Consider the following 26268-nt stretch of genomic DNA (forward strand, 5'->3'; position numbering starts at 1 on the left):
CTATATTACAACACAGTTGCCTCTTGAAAAAAAAACACCTTTGGGTCTCCCCCCTCCCCCCCTTTGATTGGGGGGGTGTTCAATCTATTTTGAGAGATTGAAGGTGCCTCTGGATGGGATGAAAGCAGGAGGGGAGGAAACATTTCATCTGCCCCTGGGCTATATTGCAATTTATTATCTTTTATTTCATTCTTATTTTCATATGATGCTTTTGTGTAAGCCGCCTTGAGTGAGCAGGCGAGAATTTAAATTTCCTAAAATAAAATAAAAAATAAATGAAATAAAAAATAAAATAAATAAATAAATAAATAATAAATGAAATAAAAATAAATGAAATAAAAAAATAAAATAAAAAATGAATAAAATGAAATAAAAATGAAATAAATAAATAAATAAAAATAAATGAAATAAATAAATAAATAAAATAAATAAAATAAAAAATAAATGAAATAAATAAATAAATAAAAATAAATGAAATAAATAAATAAATAAATAAAATAAATAAAATAAAAAATAAATGAAATAAAACGGAATCCGGAGAAGCTGCTTTCTGACAAGCCCGGGCAGAAACCCGGGAATGACGTCACTGCAACCCCCCTCCTAGGCCCGCCCTGTTCTTCCCAGGCCTCCCATTGGTCAGGGCTCCGTGACGCCACCGAGGCGAGGCTCCTCCTCTCGGCCCAGCAAGTGCGCCTGCGCAGAAGACATCCAGCGTCTCCGCGGAAGCGCCTCGCTCTTCGTCTCCGACATGCAGAGCTCGGGCGCAGGTGCGAGTCGGGGAGGGGGCCGCGGGGGGGAGGGGCTCCATCCCCGAAGGGGTTGAACCAAAAAGCCTGGGTAGGCATTAGTGCGGGCAGGGGGGTTGGGCTAGATGACCTCCAGGGTCCCTTCCCGAACTTTGTCCTTCTATTGTTCGGTTGGTTCTCCCGGTGGTTCCGCTGCTCCTCCCCGGCGATTGTGTTCTTCTGTTGGCTCCTTATCTGCTCGTTCCTCTTATTTCCCCCCCTCTTCTGCTGTTGTTACTCTGTTGCTCAGTTTTCCCGGTTCTTCTGTTACTCTGTTAATGTTTCATCCTGCGTGTTTTCTCCCCTGGCCTTCCGCTCTCTCTGCGTTCTCTTCTCCTGCCTCCCTGGGAGCCTCTTCAGTCCCCCGCACAGGGCAGGCCTCCCTCTCTACCGGCCGCCTGCCCGGAGCTTCTGCCCTCTGGAGCCCCCGCGGCTTCCAGCTGCTTCAAGCCTGCTCAGTCCTGGCAGCTGTTTTGGAGAGGGTGGGGGGGGGGCATGGAGAGAAAGTTCCCTCCGGATTTTATTGGTCACCTTATAAGCCATGGTGGTTTCCCCCCTCCCTCCCTCCCCCAGGGATGGACCAGCAGCTGGCTCAGCTTGTGGAAGACTTGACCACCTCTGGAGAACCACAGCTGGATCCAAAGAAGATGAAAGCACTGAAGAACATCTGCAGGTAGCCCTGGAAGAGGATGTTTATAGCTCAGGGTTCAGCTCTCTGAGCTGGGCAATTTTCTTGCAGACGTTTCATGACCCAACTAGGTAACATCATCAGTGCTAGGAGGAAGGGGGGTTTGCAGAGAGGAGTTGGAGAAAGAGGAAAAGGAGGAAGATTGTGGATCCTTGTCGCTCTCTGAGCTGGGCAGTTTTCTTGCAGACCTTTCACGACCCAACTAGGTAACATCATCAGTGCTAGGAGGAAGGGGGGTTTGCAGAGAGGAGGAGGAGGAACAAAAGGAAGATTGTGGGGTCCTTGGTGCTCTCTGAGCTTGGTTGTTTTCTTGCAGACCTTCCATGACCCAACTGGGCAATATCATCAGGGCTAGAAGGAGCCCCCCGCATGTAGTCCCTTCACTAAAATATTGAGTTATTGAAAATATGAAAAGATTTTGGAAATTTTCCTTTTTCTTGCAAAAAGAGCCCAAGAAACCACCTTTTCCCCCACAAGGTTTGCAAATAGAGCTGCATAATTTGTAGGTCTTGCATAATCCTAGGTGTGCTGACTTGGGAGAAATCTTAATTGTTTCAAGTAGGTGTTTTGAGTTTACACGTGCAAAGCTCGGCTGGGTGGACTAATCTACTTTGATCTGAAATAATTAGCCACAGTCAGGCTGGCAGACTGTCAGAAAAGGTGGCAGATGGGCACCAAAACAATCCCAGAAGAAGAATCTGTGTGGACTTCAGGTCCCAGAATTCCCTGTGCTGGCTGATGAATTCTGGGACTTGAACTCCACATAGCTTAAAGTTGTTGAAGTTAAGAAACATTCCTGTAGAGCCCATGCATTGAATTGCTGGCTCAGTTTGAAGTTTGCACTGTATTATATAAGGACCAGGGGAGACATGATAGCAGTCTTCCAATATCTCAGGGGTTGCCACAAAGAAGAGGGAGTCAACCTCTTCTCCAAGGCACCTGAGGGTAGAACAAGAAGCAATGGGTGGAAACTAATCAAGGAGAGAAGCAACTTAGAACTGAGGAGGAATTTCCTGACTGTGAGAACAATGAATCAGTGGAACAGCTTGCCACCAGAAGTTGTGAAGCTCCAACACTGGAAGTCTTTAAGAAGATGTTGGATAGCCATTTGTCTGGAATGGTATAGGGTTTCCGGCCTAGGCAGGGGGTTGGACTAGAAGACCTCCAAGGTCCCTTCCAACTCTGCTATTGTATTATAGGTGCCAAAGACGGCAGCCTTAAAGATTTGGACAAATAAGAATAAGACTTCAATTAGTGCACGGAGAGAAAGAGTTATACAATTCTGGAATAAAGAATGTTTGAATTAATTTCTTTGCACGCAGTGGTGTCCACAAGCGATGGTCAAAAAATTAAGAGGGGCAACACAGCTGCAGTGGGGGGGACACTTGCTTCTCCTACACCTTGTGGGACAGTCCTGTTGCCACACGAGGCAGGCAGTCCTCGTATAGTGACCGTTTGAAGTTGCAATGGCACTTAAAGAAAGTGACTTATTATGGCCATTTTTCTCAGTTACGACCGTTGCAGAATGCCCATGTTCACGTGATCAAAATTCAGACGCTTGGCAACTGACTCATACTTACGACCGTTGCAGTGTCCCGGAGTCCCCTGATCCCCCATTTGCGACCTTCTCACCAGCAAAGCCTGATTCACTTAACAACCATGTTACTGATTTAACGACGGCAGTGATTCCCTTAACAAAGGAAAGCTGTAAAATGGGGCAATGCTCACTTCACCAAGGTCTCGCTTTGCAACATAGATGTTGGGCTCGTCGTATGTCGAGGCCTGCCTGTGCTGTGTTTCTCCAGTGAGTCCTTATCATTTAATATCATGCCTATCCCGCCGTTGCTGTTCCTACAGGTGTTCTGAGGAGCACATCAACCATATTTACCACCTGCTGATGTCCCAGTTAAGCCAGGATCACGCCGAGATCCGCCTTTCAGCCTTTCAGATCGTGGATCAGCTCTTCGCTCGCTCGCACCTCTTCCGAACGCTGCTTATTTCCAACTTCCAGGAATTCCTGGAGCTGACGGTGGAGACAGACTACGACCAGCCTCTTCCTCCACCCGCTGACGTGGCCCAAAAGCTGAAAAAAGCCGCCATTAAGTCTGTACAGGAATGGCATGAAAAGTACGGCCAAGCCTACAAGAAACTCTCCTTGGGATATTTCTTCTTAAAACAGAACAAGAAGGTACTTGAATGCCTGCAGTTTACGGCTTGAGGCTTCGGGGCAGGGATTTCCAACCTGAGCCACTTTTAAGCCACTTCAATTCCCAGAATTCCCCAGCCAGCAAAGCAAAGCTAGCAGAGGAATTCTGGGAGTGGAAGTCCCCGCATCTTAATGTGGCCTAGGTTGAAAAACGCTGCTCTAAGATGTTAAGAGAACTAATGATGATGACTTTTTTTAAAAAAAATGACACTGCAAGGAAATAAGACTTTGGTTTTGAATAAAAAGCCAGCCTTAGAATTTGTTATCCCATTTCTGCAAGCTGACAAGTCTTAGTAAATGCTTAAATTTAGTTAGGAGTACGCGTGTTGAGAAATTAACTCTTTAAGCTGCGTTGAATTGATCCTATATTCTGCCTCCCCCTACTTTTTCTCTATGTTGAAATAGAAAAGGCGGTCATTTTTAAACAGAATAATAATGGAAAGATAGGTCCCCAAATCCTGCACAGACGTTTCTGCTATGTAAAGACTGATATACTGTACATGCATGCATACATACATACATACATACATGTTCAGACTTGATCTGGCATTTTGGTCTACCTATTAAATCCTTGCCAAGAACCTGGGGTAGCCAGATGTTATGTTTTGATAGTATTAAAGGAATCGTGGCAGGATGTAAGCTGTTCTGAATAAAGCTGCCTTTTGCAATTGACTGATGGTGATTTTGTCAATGCCGGCGGTGTTCGAGTGGTAATTCCAGATGTTTTGGGATTGCATCTTATTACCACCAGTACTATCTTTGCTTTCTTTTGCCTCAATATTTTAGTTCTGTGCAGCACCCAGAGTCCTCTGGAGTTGGCAACCAATAAGTTTAAATAAATAAAATATTTGGATGAATTTATCCCTTTTTGCACAACTTCTATAAACTCCTGGAGAACAGCTTTCGTGCGTTCTCTGAAAGGCAGGGAGAGAGACTGAAAAAATATAAGGAAATAATCTTTACTGATGAATGTACAGCACCAAAGAAAATGCTAGACACTATTCACCAGCAGTATTAACAGTTGATAAATAACCAATAGGGAACTGAATGCAGATTTTTTATCATGCTTGGAACGTGCCTGTTGAATTAAATGGGACTTAATTTTCTCCTGTTCCTTTTTAGGTAGATTTTCAAGATGTCCATGCCAGAACTTTAGCAGAACGAAAGAGAGATGAAGAAAGGCAGAAACGATTGGATAATATTTACAAGGATAAAGCCCAAAAAGCGGAAAAGGAAATGAAAGGTGAGAGAGATGGGTGGTTTATTTCTCCCTGTTTTATTTCTGGGTGTCACTGCCACATGCTTCCTGGTGTTTGGGGGTTTCATCCAGAGGAAAGCTTCCACAGGACCGTTGCTGTAAATGATGATCTGTTCGTAGATCGGGAGTCGGTAAGGATCTGTGTTGGGGAAAAATAAAATGATTGCAGTGAAAGGTAAGAAAATTGAACTGATGAAGGTCTGAAAACTTTCTAAGCTTGTGCCCATCTGTCTTTGTATCCCATCCACCAAATCTCTTGGTCAGAAGTTACATACGTTTTAAAATTCCCACCACACTGTCAAACTATCTATAAAGGCAGAATTAGCATTATTCTCATCTTCCCTATTGCCTCCTTACCTTCTTACGACTATAACTTTGTTCCTTATATCTTGCACTTTATATTGTTGATTTGGTATCCTAGTATATATGATGCATGTGAATTACTTAATTAGCATCCTATGACTATCACTAGGCGTTGTATCTGAAGTTTTATGATGAATGTAACTTTGCAATGACTCTGATAATCTATCACTATATTGTTGTATGTACACTGAGAGTTTATGCTCTCAAATTCCTTGTGTGTCTAATCACACTTGGCCAATCAAGAATGCTAATTCTAAAATAGAGAAGCAATCGTTTTATTTTGTGCATGCTGATTAGTAAGCATTGGATCAACTGATGAATGGATAGATGGTTGATAGATAGTTTTTCACACGTCTGTTGCAGCTTCCCCAGAGTCACGTGATCAGAGTTCAGCTGTTTGGCTACTGATTCATGTTTATGACGGTTGCAGTGTCCTGGGGGGTCACGTAATCCAGTGGTCTCCAACCTTGGGAACTTTAAGACCTGTGGACTTCAACTCCCAGCAAAGCTGGCTGAGGAACTCTGGGAGTTGAAGTCCACAAGTCTTAAAGTTGCCAAGGTTGGAGACCACTGACGTAATCCCCTATTTTGACCTCCTGACAATGGGGAATCCAGGTCCACTTAACAATCATGTTACCCGCTTGACAATTGCATTAATTCCCTTAACAACTGCAGCAAGAAAGGTCGTAAAACGGGGCAGAACTCACTTAACAAATGCCTCGTTCAGCAAGAGAAACTTTGCCCCCCCCCCCTGGTGGTCATAAGTCGAGGGCCACCTCTACGCCGAATTAATTCCTGACTTTACATGGGTGAACTAATCCTTTAGAGGAGGCTTTTGGTGCCTGCCTGCCTGCCCTAAATGTCCCGAATTCACTTGCCAGATGCGTCTCCCGAAATCCAGTCTGTGCTGACGGAGCTGGAGAGTTGTTTTCAGCTGCTGGTTCCAGATCCTTTGGGCTTCGCCACGCAGGAGATTGAAACCTCGGATTGGAGGAGAGGCCAAACAAGCCCCCGGTCTTTGGTGCAGGTTGCAAACCAGCAAGGAGCCTTCAGGGATCAGGATCAACAGCCTTGTTGCAGCAAGGACCTCCCGGCTGTTTCTCCAGGGCCAAAAACTGATCGCCGAGACTCCGATGGGGAGACGGAGAAGGACCACGGCCCAGAAGATCCCTTAAAGCCCACATCGACTTCTCCCGGCGTTATGGGAGACGAAGATCCCACAATGTTTCTTCGGAGCCACGGGCTCGGTTCTTACAAATACACCCTCAGTCTTGAAGTCTCTCCAGGTACTTGGCTCTATTTCTTTTTTTAAAAAGTTTATTTTTATTTTCATTTTTCCATAACTCCTCTTACTTACATCATTAGTGTGTCATCTGGATACAATCTTTGTATCATCATATTTAACAGTTACATCATTTTTTAATCTATTCTTATCTTACCTTTACATTTCAATTGCCTTTTAATTCAACTCCCCCCCTGTAATTCTACGTTCTTTTCCAAATGATTCAATTTTCTGTTTCTTTTTGTCTATATTCGTTTTCTGTCCAGTGATAAAAACATTCCCATATCTTATAATACTCTGATTCTTCCTCCTCTTTAATTGCCAACGTTGATCTGTTCATTTCTGCAGGCTAATATTTTTTTAATTACTTCTCCCTCTGAGGGATTTTTTTTCCATTTTCCAATTTTTCTGCAAATACAATTCTAGCTAGAGTTATTACATCAATAATTAAATATGCATTTTCTTTACTATATTTCTCTGGTAAAATGCCCAACAAAAACATTTCTGGCTTTAAATCAATATGCTGCTGTATCATCCTTTCCAACCACCTGCGAATTTTTGCCCAATATTTTTTTTGCCTCTGCACATGTCCACCGCGTATTATAATAGGATCCCGGGGCCTGGTGACACTTCCAACACTTGGTTGATTTACCTTTAAACATTTTTGCCAATCTTTCCAATGACAGTAAAGTATAGATACTTGAACCTATTTCATCCAGAAGTTGCTTCTTGCTCATGCGTGGCATCAAATATTGTCATTTTCACCACAATAGAACAAACCACACGAGTAATAAGTTGCCAAATGCTCATTGGAAATGTTATTTTCAAGGATAAGGTTGAACCCTTATTCTTGAAAATAATGAAACTGAAGAGAGAAGCAATACATTAAACCAAGGAGAGGAGCAATCTAGAAGTAAGGATAAACTTCCCAACAGGGAGAACAATTAACCAGTGGAACAGAAGTTGCCTCCAGAAGTTGTGAATGCTCCATCACTGGAGGATTTTAAGAAGAGGCAGCACTTATCTGAAATAGTATAGAGCTTTCCTGCCTGAGCAAGGGGTTGGACTGGAAGACCTCCAAGGTCCCTTTGAACAGTAACAGTTACTGTTACTGTTTGTTATTGAATTTATCAGTGCTGTCTGTGTTTTTCTCTATACACATTGTGTATGTTCAATATATGTGCGTATACCTATACTGTATGTGTTCTGTCCCCCCTTCTCCGCTCGTTAAACAGACGACAGGCAAACAACTTAAAAGGAACTCTCTTTATCAGTTCTCGGCTCAGACTGGCTGCGAGCACAAAATAAACCTAATTACAGTCTCTGCCTGAAGATAACGGAATGAAGAACAAATCTTTCTTACGGCAACACAAGTTGAACAAAACGAAAGCAAAGCACTTCTTCCAAAGTCTCTATGAATCAGGGTTACAGAAATACAAAGCACTTATCCAAGTGTATCTTACATAAACCACGACTGATGATCAGTCAATGTTGAACGAACCAAGGAACGTTGACTCCTGCAGCTAGGGTGTGGCACCATCCGTCCTTTTATCCCCAGAATATGCCCCTAACGAGCCCCAGCTGCATAGTTAATCTTGCATCCTGAAAAGACTCACAGAAGACGTCTACTGAGTCACAACATGTATGTATGTATGTGTATATGTGTGTGTATATACACACACACACACAGAGAGAAATACACAAGAATACTGAGAGAGAAATTTGATCTTTTACTTCCTTTGTTCTTGCTAGATGTGAAACTGAGCGAGAATGAAGACAACGCAGCCATCATAAATAACCTTTCAGATAGTTTCAAGCTCATAACGAATAAATATTTGCCATTGGTGCAGTCTTGGATTCAGGTAAGACTTTTTTTTTTAACTAACTTAAGAATGAAGTTGGATTGCTTTCCTTCTGTAATTACAGGGGTGCTGAGATCTTGGGAACCAAAACAGCTGAGATGCTTTTGGGGCCTAGACTAACAAAGATGGAATTAAGGAGAAACCGTGTTAGATTTTTAGCTCTTTATTTTTCTCTGCATTATTTTTGTCAACTTGAAATAAACAGATGAGCCTCCGGTGGTTAAGTGTTGCAAACTGCTGTTATTTTTCCTTGTGTATGAAATGCACAGCCCCATCTTAGATGAACTGACTAATTTGTAATTTTTAGTTGTTCACCAGGGCTGGGATAAGCGACGATCGCCTGAGACAAGCCATTGACCTTAAAAATAGATTGGAGGCGGCTTTGGAGAAGACTAAAAAGATGAACATTGATTTTAAAGAGAAGAAAAAACGGGTGAGTCGAACCCGATATTTCTAGCGAATCCTGAAATTGAAGTGACTGTATTTTCCTAATGGGGTATTTATTAATTCTTGCCAATAGAGGAGAATATTTGCAACACAGGGTTGAAATGATGCTCTCTGAGCTCGGTGGTTTTCTTGCAGACGTTCCATTACCCAAACTAGGTAACGTCATCAGTGCTAGAAGGGAGTGAGGTTTGCAAACTGCACTCCTTACTAGAACTGATGATGCTACCTAGTTATAGCAGTTAGCAATAGCAGTTAGACTTATATGCCGCTTCATAGGGCTTTCAGCCCTCTCTAAGCGGTTTACAGAGTCAGCATATTTGCCCCCAACAACAATCCGGGTCCTCATTTCACCCACCTCGGAAGGATGGAAGGCTGAGTCAACCCTGAGCCTGGTGGGATTTGAACCGCCGAACTGCAGAACTGCAGTCAGCTGAAGTAGCCTGCAGTGCTGCACTTTAACTACTGCGCCACCTCGGCTCATTCATCAAGAATCATAAGATACAACACTTAGGGTTAGACACAGTTACTAATAAGCAATCGAATTACACAAGGAAACAAATAATATAAATTGTAAAGATACAAGCAACATGGTTATAGTCCTAAGTGGGAAGAGAGAGGTACTAGGAAGGAAGAGAAGAAGAATAGGAATACAGTCTTAGTTAGCAATAGCAGTTAGCAGTTACACTTATATAGCGCTTCATAGGGCTTTCAGGCCTCTCTAAGCGGTTTACAGAGTCAGCATATCGCCCCCACAGTCTGGGTCCTCATTTCACCCACCTCGGAAGGATGGAAGGCCGAGTCAACCTTGAGCCGGTGAGATTAGAACCGCCGAACTGCAGAACTAGCAGTCAGCTGAAGTAGCCTGCAGTGCTGCATTTAACCACTGCGCCACCTCGGCTCTTAGTTTGGGTAATGAAACGTCTGCAAGAAAACGACTGAATTCAGAGAGCACCAAAGTTCCCTTTATTAATTCTTGGCTGGCTGGGGAATTCTGGGAGTTGAAGTCCACATCACTTAACAGATGTTGAGGTTGAGCAACAACAGTGCTTTAATTGCCAATTCTCCAGCTTTGTTGCCTTTGTAACACTCAAAGAGAAGTTTGTTCTTTTCGGTTACACAAGCATGTTTAAACGCGTTCCCCACCGTAAGCCACATTTTATTTTATTCTCTTTTATGACAATATTTACCACAGCTTGAGTTGATTACAGACCAGGTGGTACATCTTAAATAGCCCCTGAAGTCCTCACATTCTCTCGTTTGCTAATGTTCCGTATATTTTATTTGTTCTCTTGGTCGCCTGGTGCTTTTTTCCACTTATCACGTTGCCTGGTCATTTGACTATCATAAACAGACAGTTTTCCTTTTACCCATTTTATTCTTGGAACTGTGTTGGGTATTTTTACGTGTCATAAAATTAGCTCGTTGCTTGCAATAATTAGCTACCCGTGAATCCTTTTTTTCCGTAGCGTTTGCTTTGGATTATTAATGTTCCATGTTAAAAATTACATTTTGAAAGCCCCTTTTTTGTTTATAAACAAGCCAAGGATGGGCTTTCTCGCTCAGTGGCTGCAGGAAAGTCATTTGGGTTTCCAATTTCACACTTTCTTTCTTTTTTTTAAATAATTTTATTTTTATTTTTATTACATAGACAACACATACCCACAACAATAAAAAAAAACCATCATCACATACAGCATGTTGTTTGGTTACAAGTGTTTTAACATTTATCATTCTTATACATTTATTATTTCATTTAATAGGTTATAATATACGGTTTGGGTTGCTTTGTTTACCATCCCTTCCTCCTGTTGTAACACCACCTTATTTTCCCTTTCTTTTCTCCCTTCCTCCCTTCTCTACTTTCTTCCTTCCTGCTCTCCTTTCCCTTCCTTCTTCCTGTACCTTTCTCCTACTCCTGCTCTTCCTCATCCCCTTCCTACCCTCTCTCCTCCTCTTTCTCTCCTTTCCATCCTCCTCTCATTCACCCTCTCTCCCTTCTCTACTTCCTTCCTCCTCTCCTTCCCCTTCCTTCTTCCCTTACCTCTCCTTTGCTCCTGCTCTTCCTCTTTCCCTTCCTACCCTCTCCCCTCCTCTTTCTCTCCTTTCCATCCTCCTCTCCTTACCTCTTTCTTTCCACCCTCTCTCCCTTCTCTACTTTCTCCCTTCCTCCTCTCCTTCCCCTTCCTTCTTCCCTTACCTCTCCTTTGCTCCTGCTCTTCCTCTTTCCCTTCCTACCCTCTCCCCTCCTCTTTCTCTCCTTTCTATCCTCCTCTCATTCACCCTCTCTCCCTTCTCTACTTCCTTCCTCCTCTCCTTCCCCTTCCTTCTTCCCTTACCTCTCCCTTACTCCTACTCTTCCTCTTTCCCTTCCTACCCTCTCTCCTTCCTTTTCTCTCCTTTCCATCCTCCTTTCCTTTCCTTTTCCTTTCTCCCTCCCTCCCTTCTCTACTTTCCTCCTCTCCTTCCCCTTCCTTCTTCCCTTACCTCTCCCTTACTCCTACTCTTCCTCTTTCCCTTCCTACCCTCTCCCCTCCTCTTTCTCTCCTTTCCATCCTCCTCTCCTTACCTCTTTCTTTTCACCCTCTCTCCCTTCTCTACTTTCTTCCTCCTCTCCTTCCCCTTCCTTCTTCCCTTACCTCTCCTTTGCTCCTGCTCTTCCTCTTCCCCTTCCAATTTCACACTTTCTGCCAAACTGTCGGTGGGCCGTTCTTGAACAAGACAAGTGAGGGAGCCAACGAGGCCCGGATTGAAATGGAAGGCCTCCTTCACACATTTCTCTTCCCTGCAGAGGCACCCAACCTCCCTTCCCGGTGTACAATATCGCAAAGTGTAAAGCTTTAAATGCACACAGAGAATCTACCGCGACACCATTAAACCCTGGGTGTCTGAACGATGGTAAAGGGTTTCTTGCTTGAGCAGGGGGGATGGACTAGAAGACCTCCAAGGTCCCTTCCTTGGAGCCGAGGTGGCGCAGTGGTTAAATGCAGCACTGCAGGCTACTTCAGCTGACTGCAGTTCTGCAGTTCGGCTGTTCAAATCTCACCGGCTCAGGGTTGACTCAGCCTTCCATCCTTCCGAGGTGGGTGAAATGAGGACCCGGATTGTTGTTGGGGGCGATATGCTGACTCTGTAAAGCGCTTAGAGAGGGCTGAAAGCCCTATGAAGCGGTATATAAGTCTAACTGCTATTGCTATCTATCTATCTATCTATCTATCTATCTATCTATCTATCTATCTATCTCTATATCTCTGTCTGTCTGTCTATCGGATTGTTGTGGGCGATATGCTGACTCTGTAAACCGCTTAGAGAGGGCTGGAAGCCCTATGAAGCGGTATATAAGTCTAACTGCTATTGCTATTGCTATTCCAACTCTGCTATTCTATTAATTAACCAAAAGAACGGCTTCCTTCCAGAGGTTGTGGCTGCTGGAGGTTTTCAGAAGAGATTGAACGGCCACTTTTCTGTGGTGGAGAAGCTACGGGATGCGTGGCACAGGTGGCAGAGACACAGCCCTCTTTGCGGGCACGCGAGCCGTTGCCCCAGCTGAGCTCCACTGTGCGTGCACGCCTGCCTCCCACCGGCCAGCTACCTTTTGGGTCTCTGCTGCAGATGCGCAGGGAGCAAGGCACATGGCGGGAGACGTGTGCACATGTGTGGGGACTGGGGAGAGTGCGAGGGCATGTGGAGCCATTTGCCCATCATAAACTGGCAGGGAAGCTCGCAAGTATCGAATTGTGCGACCACAGGACAACGCAACTATCACAATTCCAAGCTGGTCTCTTTTGAGTGCCCGAATCGCAATCTCACAATTCTCTTCATTCTGCAACAGCCACAACTACGAGGACCTGTCCTCTTGTAACTTTGAACAGTCACTAAACAGTTGGCCATTAAGCGAGGACCACCTGTATCTGTTGTTCCCCAGGCGAATATCTTGTCATTCAGGGCTTATATTTATCTAGGAGCGTTTTCAGTGGCCATTAGGGGGCGCTGTTTTCTTCATGCTGGCACTTATTTCTCTGCTGACATCATTGCAAAATATTTCTTAAGTGAGATCATCTAAAACAGTGTTTCTCAACCTTGGCGACTTTAAGTCCTGTGGACTTCAACTCCCAGAATCCCCCAGCCAGCACAGCTGTGCTGGCTGGGGGATTCTGGGAGTTGAAGTCCACAGGACTTAAAGTCGCCAAGGTTGAGAAACACTGATCTAAAATGACCATAACTTGAAATGGGGGAGGGAGGGGGGAGTGAACCCTATTTTCTACACTGTTTCTAAATTTGCTATTAGCTAAATTTTTCTTTTTAAGTATGCGTACATCTCATTTGGTAAGTTGGGGCTTTGTATATGTGGCAGTTTGAAGAGCGTGTTACTTTACTGAAACAATGCAGGCATTTCAGTTAGTAGCTGGAATGAATGGCAATTGGGTTGCAATTAGGAAGGGCTTTAATTTTTCGTGGAGGGCTTGCAAAGGGCCACAATAAGTAGTACTCCAGAGTTATCAACCCATCCTTTTGTAGAGAAGTTCCAGTTGGGACATTCTGGTTCAGAGTTAAGGGGCCTTTAAAAGCAAATAGGCACCCGTTGTGACTCTGCTAATTTCCTTGTTTTCTGAGAAAAAAATAATGAAATTATGTCTAGGCTCAGAAGGAAGGAAATTCCTTCATTCTCCATATTTCCCAACCACTCCTCTCCCTCAGAATTATCTAGTCCCAAATAATGTCCATGTCTACCCCAGGTTGAAACTCCGAAATATATTCCAGATCCATTTGGACTGCGGAACAGCATTATGTACGTTATTTAAGTAGTCCTCTACTTATAACCACAATTGAGTCCCAAAACTTCTGTTGCTAAGCAAGAGACATTGGTTAAGTGAGTTTTGCCTCATTTTACAGCTTTTCTTGCCTCGGTCATTAAGTGAGTCACTGCGGGTGTTGAAGTCAGTGACACGGTTGTGAAGTGAACCTGGCTTCCCCATTGTCTTTGTCAGATGGTCGCAAAAGGGGATCACGTGACCCCAGGACACTGCAACAGTCATAAATATGAGCCAGTTGCCAAGCGCCTGGATTTTGATCACGTGACACACGGAGACTGCAATGGTCGCCAGTGGGGAAAGTGGTCATAAGTCCATTTTTATAACTTTAAACGGTCACTAAGTGAATTGTTGTAATCCAATGAAATGCCTTGGCTGATCCGGGAGCTCATTCCATAATCTGCTGGTTTGGGAAAAGAGAAAAAATTGACGCCACTTAGTGCCTGATTTATGTGGCGTTAACGTTTTATTTAAAAGTTCCCGAATTGACAAAGTTATAAAAATCTGCATCCCAATGAAGAATCTTGGCAGTCGTTCTAATTGTCAGTCGATTCCAAAGATTTTTATAGGCCGCTAAACGGCCTCCCGGTGTAGCATGTGGCTTTTACAAGCCCTGCCTCCCCTTCCTTCAAGGGGATTGACACCATGGGGAAATTCAAAATGTAAAGTTTGCTCGTATCAATTGGTTCCACTCCAAACATGATAGATAGATAGATAGATAGATAGATAGATAGATAGATAGATAGATAGATAGATAGATAGATAGATAGATGATAGATAGATAGATGATAGGTAGGTAGGTAGGTAGGTAGGTAGGTAGGTAGGTAGGTAGGTAGGTGGTAGGTAGATAGATAGATAGATAGATAGATAGATAGATAGATAGATAGATAGATAGATAGATAGATAGAAGGTAGATGTATTGATAAATAGTAGATAGATAGATAGATAGATAAATAGATAGATAGATAGATAGATAGATAGATAGATAGATGATAGGTAGGTAGGTAGGTAGGTAGGTAGGTAGGTAGGTAGATAGATAGATAGATAGATAGATAGATAGATAGATAGATAGATAGATAGATAGATGGTTGGATGGATATAATAGACACAATAGGTAGATAGATAGATAGATAGATAGATAGATAGATAGATAGATAGAGGATAGATAGATAGATAGATAGATAGATAGATGATAGATAGATAGATAGATAGAAGGTAGATGTATTGATAAATAGTAGATAGATAGATAGATAAATAGATAGATAGATAGATAGATAGATAGATAGATAGATAGATAGAAGGTAGATGTATTGATAAATAGAAGATAGATAGATAGATAGATAGGTAGGTAGGTAGGTAGGTAGGTAGGTAGGTAGGTAGATAGATAGATAGATAGATAGATAGATAGATAGATAGAAGGTAGATGTATTGATAAATAGTAGATAGATAGATAGATAGATAGATAGATAGATAGATAGATAGATAGATAGAAGGTAGATGTATTGATAAATAGAAGATAGATAGATAGATAGATAGATAGATAGATAGATAGATAGATAGAAGGTAGATGTATTGATAAATAGAAGATAGATAGATAGATAGATAGATAGATGATAGATAGATAGTAGATGTATCGATAAATAGAAGATAGATTGATAGATAGATGTATCGATAAATAGAAGAAAGAAAGAAAGATAGATAGATAGATAGATAGATAAATAGATGTATCGATAAATAGAAGAAAGATAGATAGATAGATGTATCGATAAATAGACGATAGATAGATAAATAGAAGATAGATAGATAGATAGATAGATAGATAGATAGATAGATAGATAGATGATAGAATGAGAGAAAGGGGGAATGAGAGAGAAAGAGAGAGAGAGAATAGAGAGGGAATGAGAGAGAATGAAAGCATGTGGGAGAGAGTGAGAGAATATGAGAGAGAATAAAGAGAGAGAATGAGAAAGAGAATAGAGAGAGAATGAAAGAGAACATGAGAGGGAATATGAGAGAGAGAGCAATTCCTTGGCCACAAATCCTTGTAAGAGAGAGGGGGGGAGAGATACTCCTGTGAGTAGATGAGCGTGAGATATTGGTGTGGTAGAATAATTTGCAAGATCTTCTGGTGAGGATATTAGCATATAAATAGCAGGTGGAGTGAGGGCCACCACAGTTGAGTACGCTTAATTTTTAGTTTATAAGAGAGAATGGGTTTTTAAATGCGTAGTCATCAAGCCTGCTGAAAGACAAATGAAGTTTAGAGTTCACTTATGAGAGGATTACCTCACATTAGCGGAAAGAGATCACAACTCAACTCTGGGCCCTACTTACGCTCACGCCTGAGTGGTGGAAGAAGCCGTTTCATGAGGGGAAGGGAGAAGATGTTGGTGGCCCACATTGTGAGCCTCAAAGTGGCTTCTGCTTTTCAGAAATTCAGAGTCGGTGAGCTAATCGCATTGGCTTCCTTTGTTTTGGCTTTTCCCCTACGGGTGTGTCTGCAGTTGTGGGTTGTGCGTCTTTGAGTTGTGGTTGACAGACAGACAGACAGGATATGTTAGGATAGACAGACAGACAGATGGTACATAATGGATGGATAGAAGAGAGGGATGGGTAGATGAGAGATTATAAGGATGGATGGATGGATGGATGGATGGATGGATGGATGGATAGATAGATGATAGATAGGTAGATAGATAGAGAAATAGAGAGACAGATAGATAGGATATGTTAGGATAGACAGACAGATGGTACATAATGGATGGATAGAAGAGAGGGATGGGTAGATGAGAGATTATAAGGATGGATGGATGGATGGATGGATGGATAGATAGATAGATGATAGATAGGTAGATAGATAGAGAAATAGAGAGACAGATAGATAGGATATGTTAGGATAGACAGACAGATGGTACATAATGGATGGATAGAAGAGAGGGATGGGTAGATGAGAGATTATAAGGATGGATGGATGGATAGATAGATAGATAGATAGATAGATAGATAGATGATAGATAGATAGATAGATAGATAGATAGATAGATAGATAGATAGATAGATAGATAGATAGATAGGATATGTTAGGATAGACAGGGTACATAATGGATGGATAGAAGAGAGGGATGGGTAAATGAGAGATTATAAGGATGGATGGATGGATAGATGATAGATAGATAGATAGATAGATAGATAGATAGATAGATAGAAAGAAACAAAGAAAGAAATAAAGAACATGGTAGATGGATAAATTTATGTATGTATTTAATTAATTAAGATGCCACTCCCCTTCACCAATAAGGCAAATCTGACCAAACCATTATACTATACATACTAAAGCAATTGCCCACCCTGGCTGACCATGAAGAAGCATCTAAGATAGCTTGGTTGGCATCTGTGGCAACCCAAAGTAGATATTCTTTGTAAAAATAACAAAAAAGTCACCCCTGGTCCTTCTCTTCCTTGGACCAGGCCTCCCCAGATGTTGGCTGATTTCTCTGAGAAGGAAAGCGAGTCAACTAGATCTTAAAGGAGAATCACAGAAGCTCTTCAATTCCCATTGAAGAGAGGCCTGATTCGCCTACCATAAGTATTTGATGTGGTGATTGATTTTAAAAAAATGTTTTTACGCGATTCACTGCAGCGAGATGGAAACCCTGCTTGTCCATTGATGATCTTCTCAGCCCAAAAAACAAGATGGTGCAAAATGGAAAAGAGATGGAGACCTCAAATTTGGGGTTTCGTGCATCCTCAGACTCTGTTTGGTGCACGGCTTCCTTTAAACCAAGTTGTCAGATTCTCTTGAATTGATCGCCTTGTTACTCTACTGTTGAGGGAGCATCTGAACTGCATACTTTTACGTCCACAAGAGTCAGAAATCGAGTTTTGCGTTGGTGCAAGCCATATTTTGACCTAGAAAAGAGAGATTCAAACATTGCAAGTCTAATTAACACAATTCTGCTGGCTTTCTGGCTACAAAAAAGTGGGTGTTTTTTTTTTCAAAATAAGCAATTTTTAAATGAAAAGAAGTGGGGGAAACATGAATGATGGAATGATCTACTTGTTTCTCTCCAGTTCTGATGGTTTGCTCTTAAAATGCCTTTTCCCCACTCAATGCCATATATAGTCAATTATCTTTACAAATAATGAGGAAAGCAGCTTGCTTAAAATAATAAGAATGCTAATATCTTTATTTGGGAACAGAGGGATTAATGCTAAGGTGTTAATTTTCTTTTCTTTCTTCCCCCCCCCTCTGCAAATGAGAACTTAATAAAGAAGTTATTTGCCGAATCCAAGGGTGCAGACAATAAGCATAATATTTTATGAAAATGACCCTCATATTTAAAACCTGGCATTATATGTTATGCATTGTAGCACCAAGTCCACATCTACCTTTTGGGAAATTAAAACCCATAAATTCTCTTTAGTGTTTGATATGCACTGTACTAGCTGAAAGCAATCATCACCCCTAAAACCTTGGTGGCTTTTCACCTTTCATAAATTCCTGGCTCGATCCTATACAAAAAATAATTTTCAGCTCCGTGGCTCATTGTTATTCAAACGTGATTGATTGTCGTCATTTGCTCCGCGGGGAAGTTAAGTGCTCCTGTCATTTCCAAAGAGTATAATTGGGACGTTTTACAGGTCAGTGGAAGTGACAGGCTTGGCTTTTGATTAGTGTTGGACTGATAACAAATATTACAGTTTCCCGTGATTAATGCTTTCTATAGTGGCTAAATGTGCACTTCATGGATTGTGCCTAAACAGAGTGAATTTGCATCTTATTATTCCGCTCTCGGGCAGAAATCTTCGTGCCTCTTCGACTGGTAAGTGTGCAGGAATGTGGTCGCCCAAGTTGCGTTTTACACACGTCTCTTAATCTTGGGGATTAACTGGGAGGGGGGGGCATCTTGATTGTGAGCCTGAATAATCTCCAGCATCTGTGTCAAATCGTAACTGGGAAGTTTCAGCAAACTTTTAAACTCCATTTTAACTTTTCTTCCAGTTTAACCTGGTATAAAATCATCTTTAATATGAAATCATAGTTTCCCCCCCAGGCCATCACTCTGCTGAACATCCAGCTCCCACAGCACTGTCTTATGCCTAAAGATATTTACTCATGTACTGTAGGTGGGATTCAGATAATTTAACAACCGGTTCTCTGCCCTAATGATTTCTTCCAATAACCAGTTCACCAAACTGCTCAGAAAGTTAACAACCGGTTCTCCCGAAGTGGTGTATGCTGTCTGAATCCCACCACTAGTAGTAGGGCTGTATCATCTTTCCTACTACCTTCTCCTATTGTTGGTATCTTCTGATTTATCACTTGTTGTTTGTATCTTATGATTAATGATTGTATCTTATGATTTATCATCGATGATTTATCACTTTGTTGTTTGTATATACACTGAGAGCTTCTGCGCTGGAGACAAAATTCCTTGTGTGTCCAATCACACTTGGCCAATAAAGAATATTCCAATCTTAATTCCAACATTAATGTTCATAGAACTTTTTAAGAAGTCCTCCATCTGCCTCCTGCTTTTCAGTCCCAACTCAGCTGCCTTCAAAAGTATTCAAGATGTTTCACTTTATTTCTCTCTGGGTGCAGAGCCCCAACTTTTGCTTTTTTTATCTTCTTTCCTGGAACGCAAGTTTACGCCAGTCCTTATCCAAGTTAGCATCCTAAACAATATCAAGATCAAGAACCAAAAGCTACATTTCCCGTTCCCTTCCCTCTGTCCCCCTGTTCACAAGCACGTGGTTAAAATCCAGAGGAAGGAAAGGATTGGGGGATTTATATACCCCATCAGTCACTTGCAGGAAAGGTTCAGTGATGTTTTAGCATTCAATTCGAAAGCCAGTTTTTCTCCTGGCTCGAAAATAGGAGGCTGACTAGGACCAAAAGGCCCTTCGTAAGCAAGCGAAACCTTTTTCCTTCCAGTTTACCAAGTTAAAGAGGTCTCTGTACCTTTTCCATGCTAACAGCAAATTTCTGGTGGAGGGCTATTGGATCCAGTTCAATGTTTTAGAAAATAGAACTGTAAGAGACATAATTAATAGTTTCTCTCCCTCCTCTCTCTCTGTCTCTCTCTCTCCTTCTGTCTCTCTCCCTCCTTCTCTCTCTCTCTCTCTCTCTCTCTCTCTCTCTCTCTCTCTCTCTTAAGAGAAAGTTTTAAGTGCACTTTGCAAAACACAGCCTGCAAATTTCTCATCGTTAGGGATCACTGGCGCAGTTGCCTTCCTGAAAAGAAATTTACACAGGAATTTCCATGAGATCAGATCGAAAACCCAAATGCAAGACTTCTTAGAAAGTTCCCTGAACTCTATTCGGAGGTTAAACTCGAAGAAAAAAATTAATGGACGTGGGTTTTTTTTAAAGGGCAATTCCTAGGCATATACCAATATGTTAAGGGACACTAAAGCAGTGTTTCTCAACCTTGGCCACTTGAAGATGTCCGGACTTCAACTCCCAGAATTCCCCAGCCAGCATTCGCTGGCTGGGGAATTCTGGGAGTTGAAGTCCAGACATCTTCAAGTGGCCAAGGTTGAGAAACACTGCACTAAAGTATTAGCTATTATAAATATGCCTTTTTTTTTTACAGCTATGGAGATTCTCCGTCCTCCAGGTTGTCCCAAAGGAGCTTTTTTTTCCAAGAGGCAACTGGACTTTCTGTTTTTTCTTTGAAGACGGTTCGCTTCTCACCCAAGGAGCTTCCTCGGTATGGAGCTATGGAGCTGAAGAAGCTTCTTGGATGAGAAGCGAAACGCCTTCAGAGAAAAACCAGAAAGTCCAATTTCCTCTTGAAAAAAGCACCTCTGGGGGCCTTTTTTTACCTATTGTGGGAGAGGCTCCCCCCCCTCCACCACCACCCCGAATCCAACTATGGCAAGAGATTTGACAGTTCATAAAAGAAGCAATAACGAGTATAAAATTTATGAATCAGTTAACTTTTAATGTGCAATTTATTTTATCTATTTACAGTATGCCTCTTGTAATTTCAGTAATTTCTTGAGTCCAAAGGTGTTATGAGGTTCTGGGGAAATAGGATGTCGGCTGTAATTCTTTCTCTCAACGGCTGCCACAAGGAGAATGTGTAAAACATCACACAATCATGTAAAGGGGTTTTTTTTGGGGGGGGGGGGGTTAATTCTTGCCGTACACGGGTTTTTAAATTTTTGCTGTCGTCCATTGAGAAAAGCAAGAGTTTTGGTTGCATTTCCTTCAGAAATAAACTCTTAAAAAGACGAGCGAGGGGAGAACGGTCCCACTTATCTTGCTGTCCTTGGCAAAGGGGTTTGAACAGCAAATGTTATTGTTTATTAAATGCTGAAAAGCGGCTCTGTTGGATCCAACCTAAAACCCCTCCTTAAAAAATATACATGATTGCAACGCTTTCATTTCCCCGGATCTGTTTCTAATCCCTTTCCGAGTGAGCAGACCGACAGATTGTGGTGCCTTTTCGCACACAGCTCGGCCTCGACTTACGACCATGATTAAGTTGTACTGTCTTGTGTTTTAATCTTTTTTAATATTTTTAAAATTGCTTTTATGTAAGCCTTCAGGATTGGGCGGCATACAAATCTATTAAAATTACAAATTACAATGATTGAGTCCAAAATTTCCATTGCTAAGCCAAAAAATTATTGTTGTTGTTGTTGTTGTTATTATTATTATTATTATTTATTTGTCTTGTATGCCGCCCACTCCCGGAGGACTCCGGGCGGCTCACAAAAGACAAGGGAGAGAGGGTTAAATGAGTTTTGCCCCATTTTACGACCTTTCTTGCCACCATGGTTGAGTGAATCACGGCCGATGTTGAATTAGTCACACGGTTGTTAAGTGAATCTGGCTTTCCCACGGACTTCGCTTGTCAGAAGGTCGCAAAACGGGATCCCGTGATCCTGGGGCACAGCGGCCGTCGTAAGTACAAGCCAACAGAAAGTTAAACATTAAATACATTTTGGGTGTAATAAGACACCAATAATTGTGTCTGTGGCTTCTGCTAGATGCACGGCTAGATTTTCTCCCCCCAACCCATGGTGTCTTGAACGTTTTTAACTCTTTGTCCTAGATGAGAAGTCAGGATGAGGAGGAGGAGGAGGAGGAAGATGAGTTTGTGGAGGTGCCTGAGAAAGAGGGATTCGAGCCGCACATCCCCCATCACCTCCGGGAAGAATATGGTGAGTTTGTCCAGCCCCGAAGGCTTCAAAGTTTGCTTTTCTGGTTTCGGGGTCTTCAATCTCTATTTCCAGTGGGTGTTGCTAAGGGGTCCCTGGGTTGGAGCCTCTGGAACAATCTCTTTGGGTACCTTATGCCAACCGGGAACTCTTGCAATGTGAGTCCATGTTGAGGAAGAGCAGTGAAGGGGTGGAGGCTCGTTCTCCAAGCTTGTGGGTCGGTTTCTGAACATTGCGTTACCATGCTAGGTAACACCTTCAAGGGAGTTTAAGGGATGTCAGTGTCGGTGTTCTTCTGTTTGTTAGGGCTTCGTGCGGTCAGAGAGTCTTGGAATAGTGAGGTCACGTCAGGTGAGAGTCCCACCAGGTCAGGGTCTCAATGTGACCTCCCCATCACAAGGCCCTCACCTGACATGACCCTCACCCATCTCAAGGCCCTCACCTGATGTGACCCACACATCACGCGGTAGTTAGAGCCCAGTACTGCAGGCTAATTCCTGCTGACCGCCAGCTGCCTGCAGTTTACCAGTTCGAATCTCACCAGGCTCATGGTTTTACCTCAGCTTTCCATCCTTCTGTGGCCGCTAAAATGAGGAGCCAGATTGTTGGGGGCAAGAGGGGGCTGTTAAAGCACTACGAAACGGTGTATGAGTCTTAAGTGCTACCCTGTTTCCTCGAAAATAAGACCTCTTTGGATAATAAGCCCAATCGGGCTTTTCAGCGCATGCGCTAAAATAAGCCCTCCCCTGAAAATATTGCAACACAGCAGCAGCCGTGAGGTGACCATGCTCCCCGCCTCCTCCTGCACCTCAAAAATAATAAGACCTCCCCGAAAATAAGGCCAAGCACTTATTTTGGGGGCCAAAAGAAAATAAGGCCCTGTCGCCACGATGTAGAAAAGATCTGGAGACTCTAGAAAGAGTGCAGAGAAGAGCAACAAAGATGATGAGGGGACTGGAGGATAAAACATATGAGGAACGGTTGCAGGAACTGGGTAAGTCTAGTTTAATAGAAAGAAGGACCAGGGGAGACATGACAGTAGTCTTCCAGTATCTCAGGGGTTGCCACACAGAAGAGGGAGTCAAACTATTCTCCAAGACACAATAAATCAGGACAAGAAGCAATGGGTGGAAACTAATCAAGGAGAGAAGCAACCTAGAACTGAGGAGGAATTTCCTGACAGTGAGAACAATTAATCAGTGGAACAGAAGTTGCCTCCAGAAGTTGTGAATGCCCCAACACTGGAAGTCTTTAAGAAGATGTTGGATAGCCATTTGTCTGGAACGGTATAGGGTTTCCTGCCTAAGCAGGGGGTTGGACTAGAAGACCTCCAAGGTCCCTTCCAACTCTGCTATTGTATTGTAAAGCATTCTGCTCCGAAACCCACGCTCGTAAAATGAGCAATTCCTAAGCGTTTTGCATTCTGATTAAAACCTCAAAAGTTCAACTGCTACTTGCGTGGCTTTTCACAGCAAGCACCAAGATAGAGAAGGAGCATTGAAATTTCCAATTTCCATTTTATCCTTAAGAATTTAGAACCATCTGTTTCATAGGCTACCCATTTTTTTTTCCTTTTTCTTTGTACACCAGGTTTCTGTTACCATCCAGAAACAGTTAGCGGATTAGTTTTTAATTAATCTCACAGCTGCAGAAGTACATCCTGACCACCATTAGGACAAGAAATGAGTTTTGGGATAGATGGGAGAGCCAATTTGATTTTCTGTGGGCAAGATAGAATGCAAATTTGCAAAAGAATTTTGGTGATTAGGCAACTGAAGTGTGAAGACATAACCCATTAAGGGGTGTCATGCCAAATTAACATTACCAGGCTTTTTAATGACCCCTCATTTGTATAATCCTTATTTACACTAGCACCTGATCACCATCGGTTGATGATGGTCATTTTATTTGCACTCAAAATTCCCAGCAAAAGAGCCCAATTTTGTTGAGAATGGGCCCCTTCAATTGCGATCGGAAGTTATTTTAAATCTGGCAGATGAAGGCCCTGAAGGAAAAATTTGGAATTTTTCATTAATATATATGCCCAAAGATGAAAAGAGACACCCATTCCCTCAATGGAAGAGCCGGTGTGGCTCTCTGATGTGTTGGCAGAGTTGGCAAAGACCAAACGAAAATGAAGAATTTATCTCATTTTGCTTCAGTTCGTAAACCATTTCTGGATTCTCTACTCAAAACTGCAAAAAACAACAACACCCAGTTTAATTGTAGGTTTCGGTGATTAGAAGGACTTTTGCAGTTATAGAAATGGGCTGAAACGTTTAGAAATGTAAAGGGGAAAAAATTGAGGCTGTAAATTTGTTTGTATTCTACTGCAGTGGGAAAAATTGGAAGTCACAACTTTTTCTCTTCTTTCTGGATTTTTTTTTCTCTTTCACTTCCTCGATTTTTCCTTCTCTTTGCTTTCTACCTTGCAATAAACTTTAATGAAATACTTTAAAACTAAGAGAAGTTATTTATAGAAGTGTATATTTGAACCAAAATGAGGCGCAGAATGAAATGATGGTGGTAGACGAAGGCGCTGTGCTGGACTAAAAATTTAATGAACAATTTAAGAAGAATATATTCTAAAAATTGTTTTTTTTAAAATCAGGAAGTATATTAAAAAAAATCAGGTGGCCAATCTGGATGCAAAGCACATTTGCACATCTCTATATCAGATAACATCAGGGACACTTTGGCTCAGTGGCTATAGATGCTAAGCTAGTTGATCAGAAAGGCCGGCGGTTCAGCGGTTCGAATCCCGAGCGCCGTATAAACGAGTGAGCTCCCGTGACTTGTCCCAGCTTTTGCCAACCTAGCAGTTTGAAAGCACATAAAAAATTCAAGTAGAAAAATAGGGACCACCTTTGGTGGGAAGGGAACAGCGTTCCATGCGCCTTCGGCATTGAGTCATGCCGGCCACATGACCACGGAGACGTCTTCGGACAGCGCTGGCTCTTCGGCTTTGAAACGGAGATGAGCACCGCCCCCTAGAGTCGGGAACGACTAGCACAGATGTGCGAGAGGAACCTTTACCTTACACCAGATTCAGATCAAATCCAGCTTGTAACACAGAATGGTTGTTGTGCCTTCCACACAACATTTTGTTCCTGTTGTGTGGCGCAGAAGACAACATGGCCTCCCATTTCTCCTGCCTAAATTCTTTGGATTTTAGCTCATATTAATGAAGATTTTTTTTTTTTTGTAGATTGGATGAATTGGAGCTGCATACAGGAAGGCAGGTGGGAAAAAAAAACCCATTCTCCAAAAAGTTTTATTTATTTTATTTTTATAATTTATGTTCTTGCCTGGTGTGCGTTTCTCTCCATTCCACTAAATCCTGATGAAGTCTGTTCTTCTATTTTCTCTGGATTTGTTGTGTGTTTTTTTTTTTTAAACCGAGGAGTTTTTATCTTCCCCCCTAATCCCACCATTTCTATCAGGACATAATCTCTTTCTCAAATTTACATTTTAATTACAAGGCCAGCTGAACGAGCTAAAAATCAATAAAGTCAGCCTTCTCCCCTGTCCAACTTTCTGCGGGGAAAACCTTCCCTCTCTCTTTCCTTCCATTGATTTATCTCTCTTTAGCACTGTCTTCTTTATTGCTGCAGGCAAATGGGTGCCATTTGGTCAATTTAAAGGAGGAGGAAAAGGGAATTTGGACTTATTATTATTATTATTATTATTATTATTATTATTATTATTATTATTATTATTATTTTCTGCCAACGGAAGTATTAGATGACGTATGAGCCAAAAGGCATTGGTGGTGGTGTGAGGGGCAGTTGGAAACAGGTAAAGGATACCTCCGAAGTCTGGATTAAATGGTCATTTGGGAAGGATTTTTGCTCAGTGTGAAATGGAAACTCAACCTAACCTAACGTGGGATTTATGGATAAATTATATCCAAATGTTATTAAAAGGAGCCGCTCTCTTCTTGACTGCATAACTGCAAATCCATTTTTTTCTTGTTGCTTCATAAAATTCGCCTGCCTGGTTTAGCATTTTTATATTTTGGAGCTCTGCTTTAGCAGTTTTAGCTCCCCAGAGGACGTTTCCGTTCGAAATAGCAGCCATGAAATTCTGAATTGGCCTCTGCAAAGTTGCCTCTGTCTCTCCTTCAAGTCCCTTTCAAGGAGGAGCCCTTTGAAACTGAAGGAGGGACACAGTGAAGCACTGAGATTGGCTGTGGGATTCTAATACAGGGGGTCCTCGACTTACAACGGTTCACTTAGTGACCGTCTAAAGTTACAACGGCACTGGAAAAAATTGTGACTTACGACCGTTTTTCGCACTTGCAACCGTTGCAGCATTCCCATGGCCACGTGGCAACTGACTCATACTTATGACGGTGGGAGTGTCCCAGGGTCATGTGATCCCCTTTTGCGACC

The 26268-nt window shown here is 42.2% G+C and overlaps 1 protein-coding gene across 2 annotated transcripts in view; it reads left to right on the forward strand.

Moving 5' to 3' along the window:
* The first annotated feature begins 686 nt into the window (after positions 1–686).
* Positions 687–26268, forward strand: part of UVSSA (UV stimulated scaffold protein A) — a 46089-nt gene continuing 20507 nt past the window's right edge. For both annotated transcript variants that reach the window (XM_032226570.1, XM_032226571.1), the window contains exons 1-8: positions 687–767; positions 1359–1458; positions 3331–3661; positions 4802–4922; positions 6182–6586; positions 8335–8444; positions 8752–8877; positions 21769–21877. In XM_032226570.1, the coding sequence (XP_032082461.1) occupies positions 749–767; positions 1359–1458; positions 3331–3661; positions 4802–4922; positions 6182–6586; positions 8335–8444; positions 8752–8877; positions 21769–21877 (1321 nt within the window). In that variant the 5' untranslated portion in view covers positions 687–748. The remainder of the gene's footprint in view (positions 768–1358; positions 1459–3330; positions 3662–4801; positions 4923–6181; positions 6587–8334; positions 8445–8751; positions 8878–21768; positions 21878–26268) is intronic.

This window comes from Thamnophis elegans, chromosome 11 (genome assembly GCF_009769535.1).
Source record: "Thamnophis elegans isolate rThaEle1 chromosome 11, rThaEle1.pri, whole genome shotgun sequence".
Classification (NCBI taxonomy): Eukaryota; Metazoa; Chordata; class Lepidosauria; order Squamata; family Colubridae; genus Thamnophis; species Thamnophis elegans.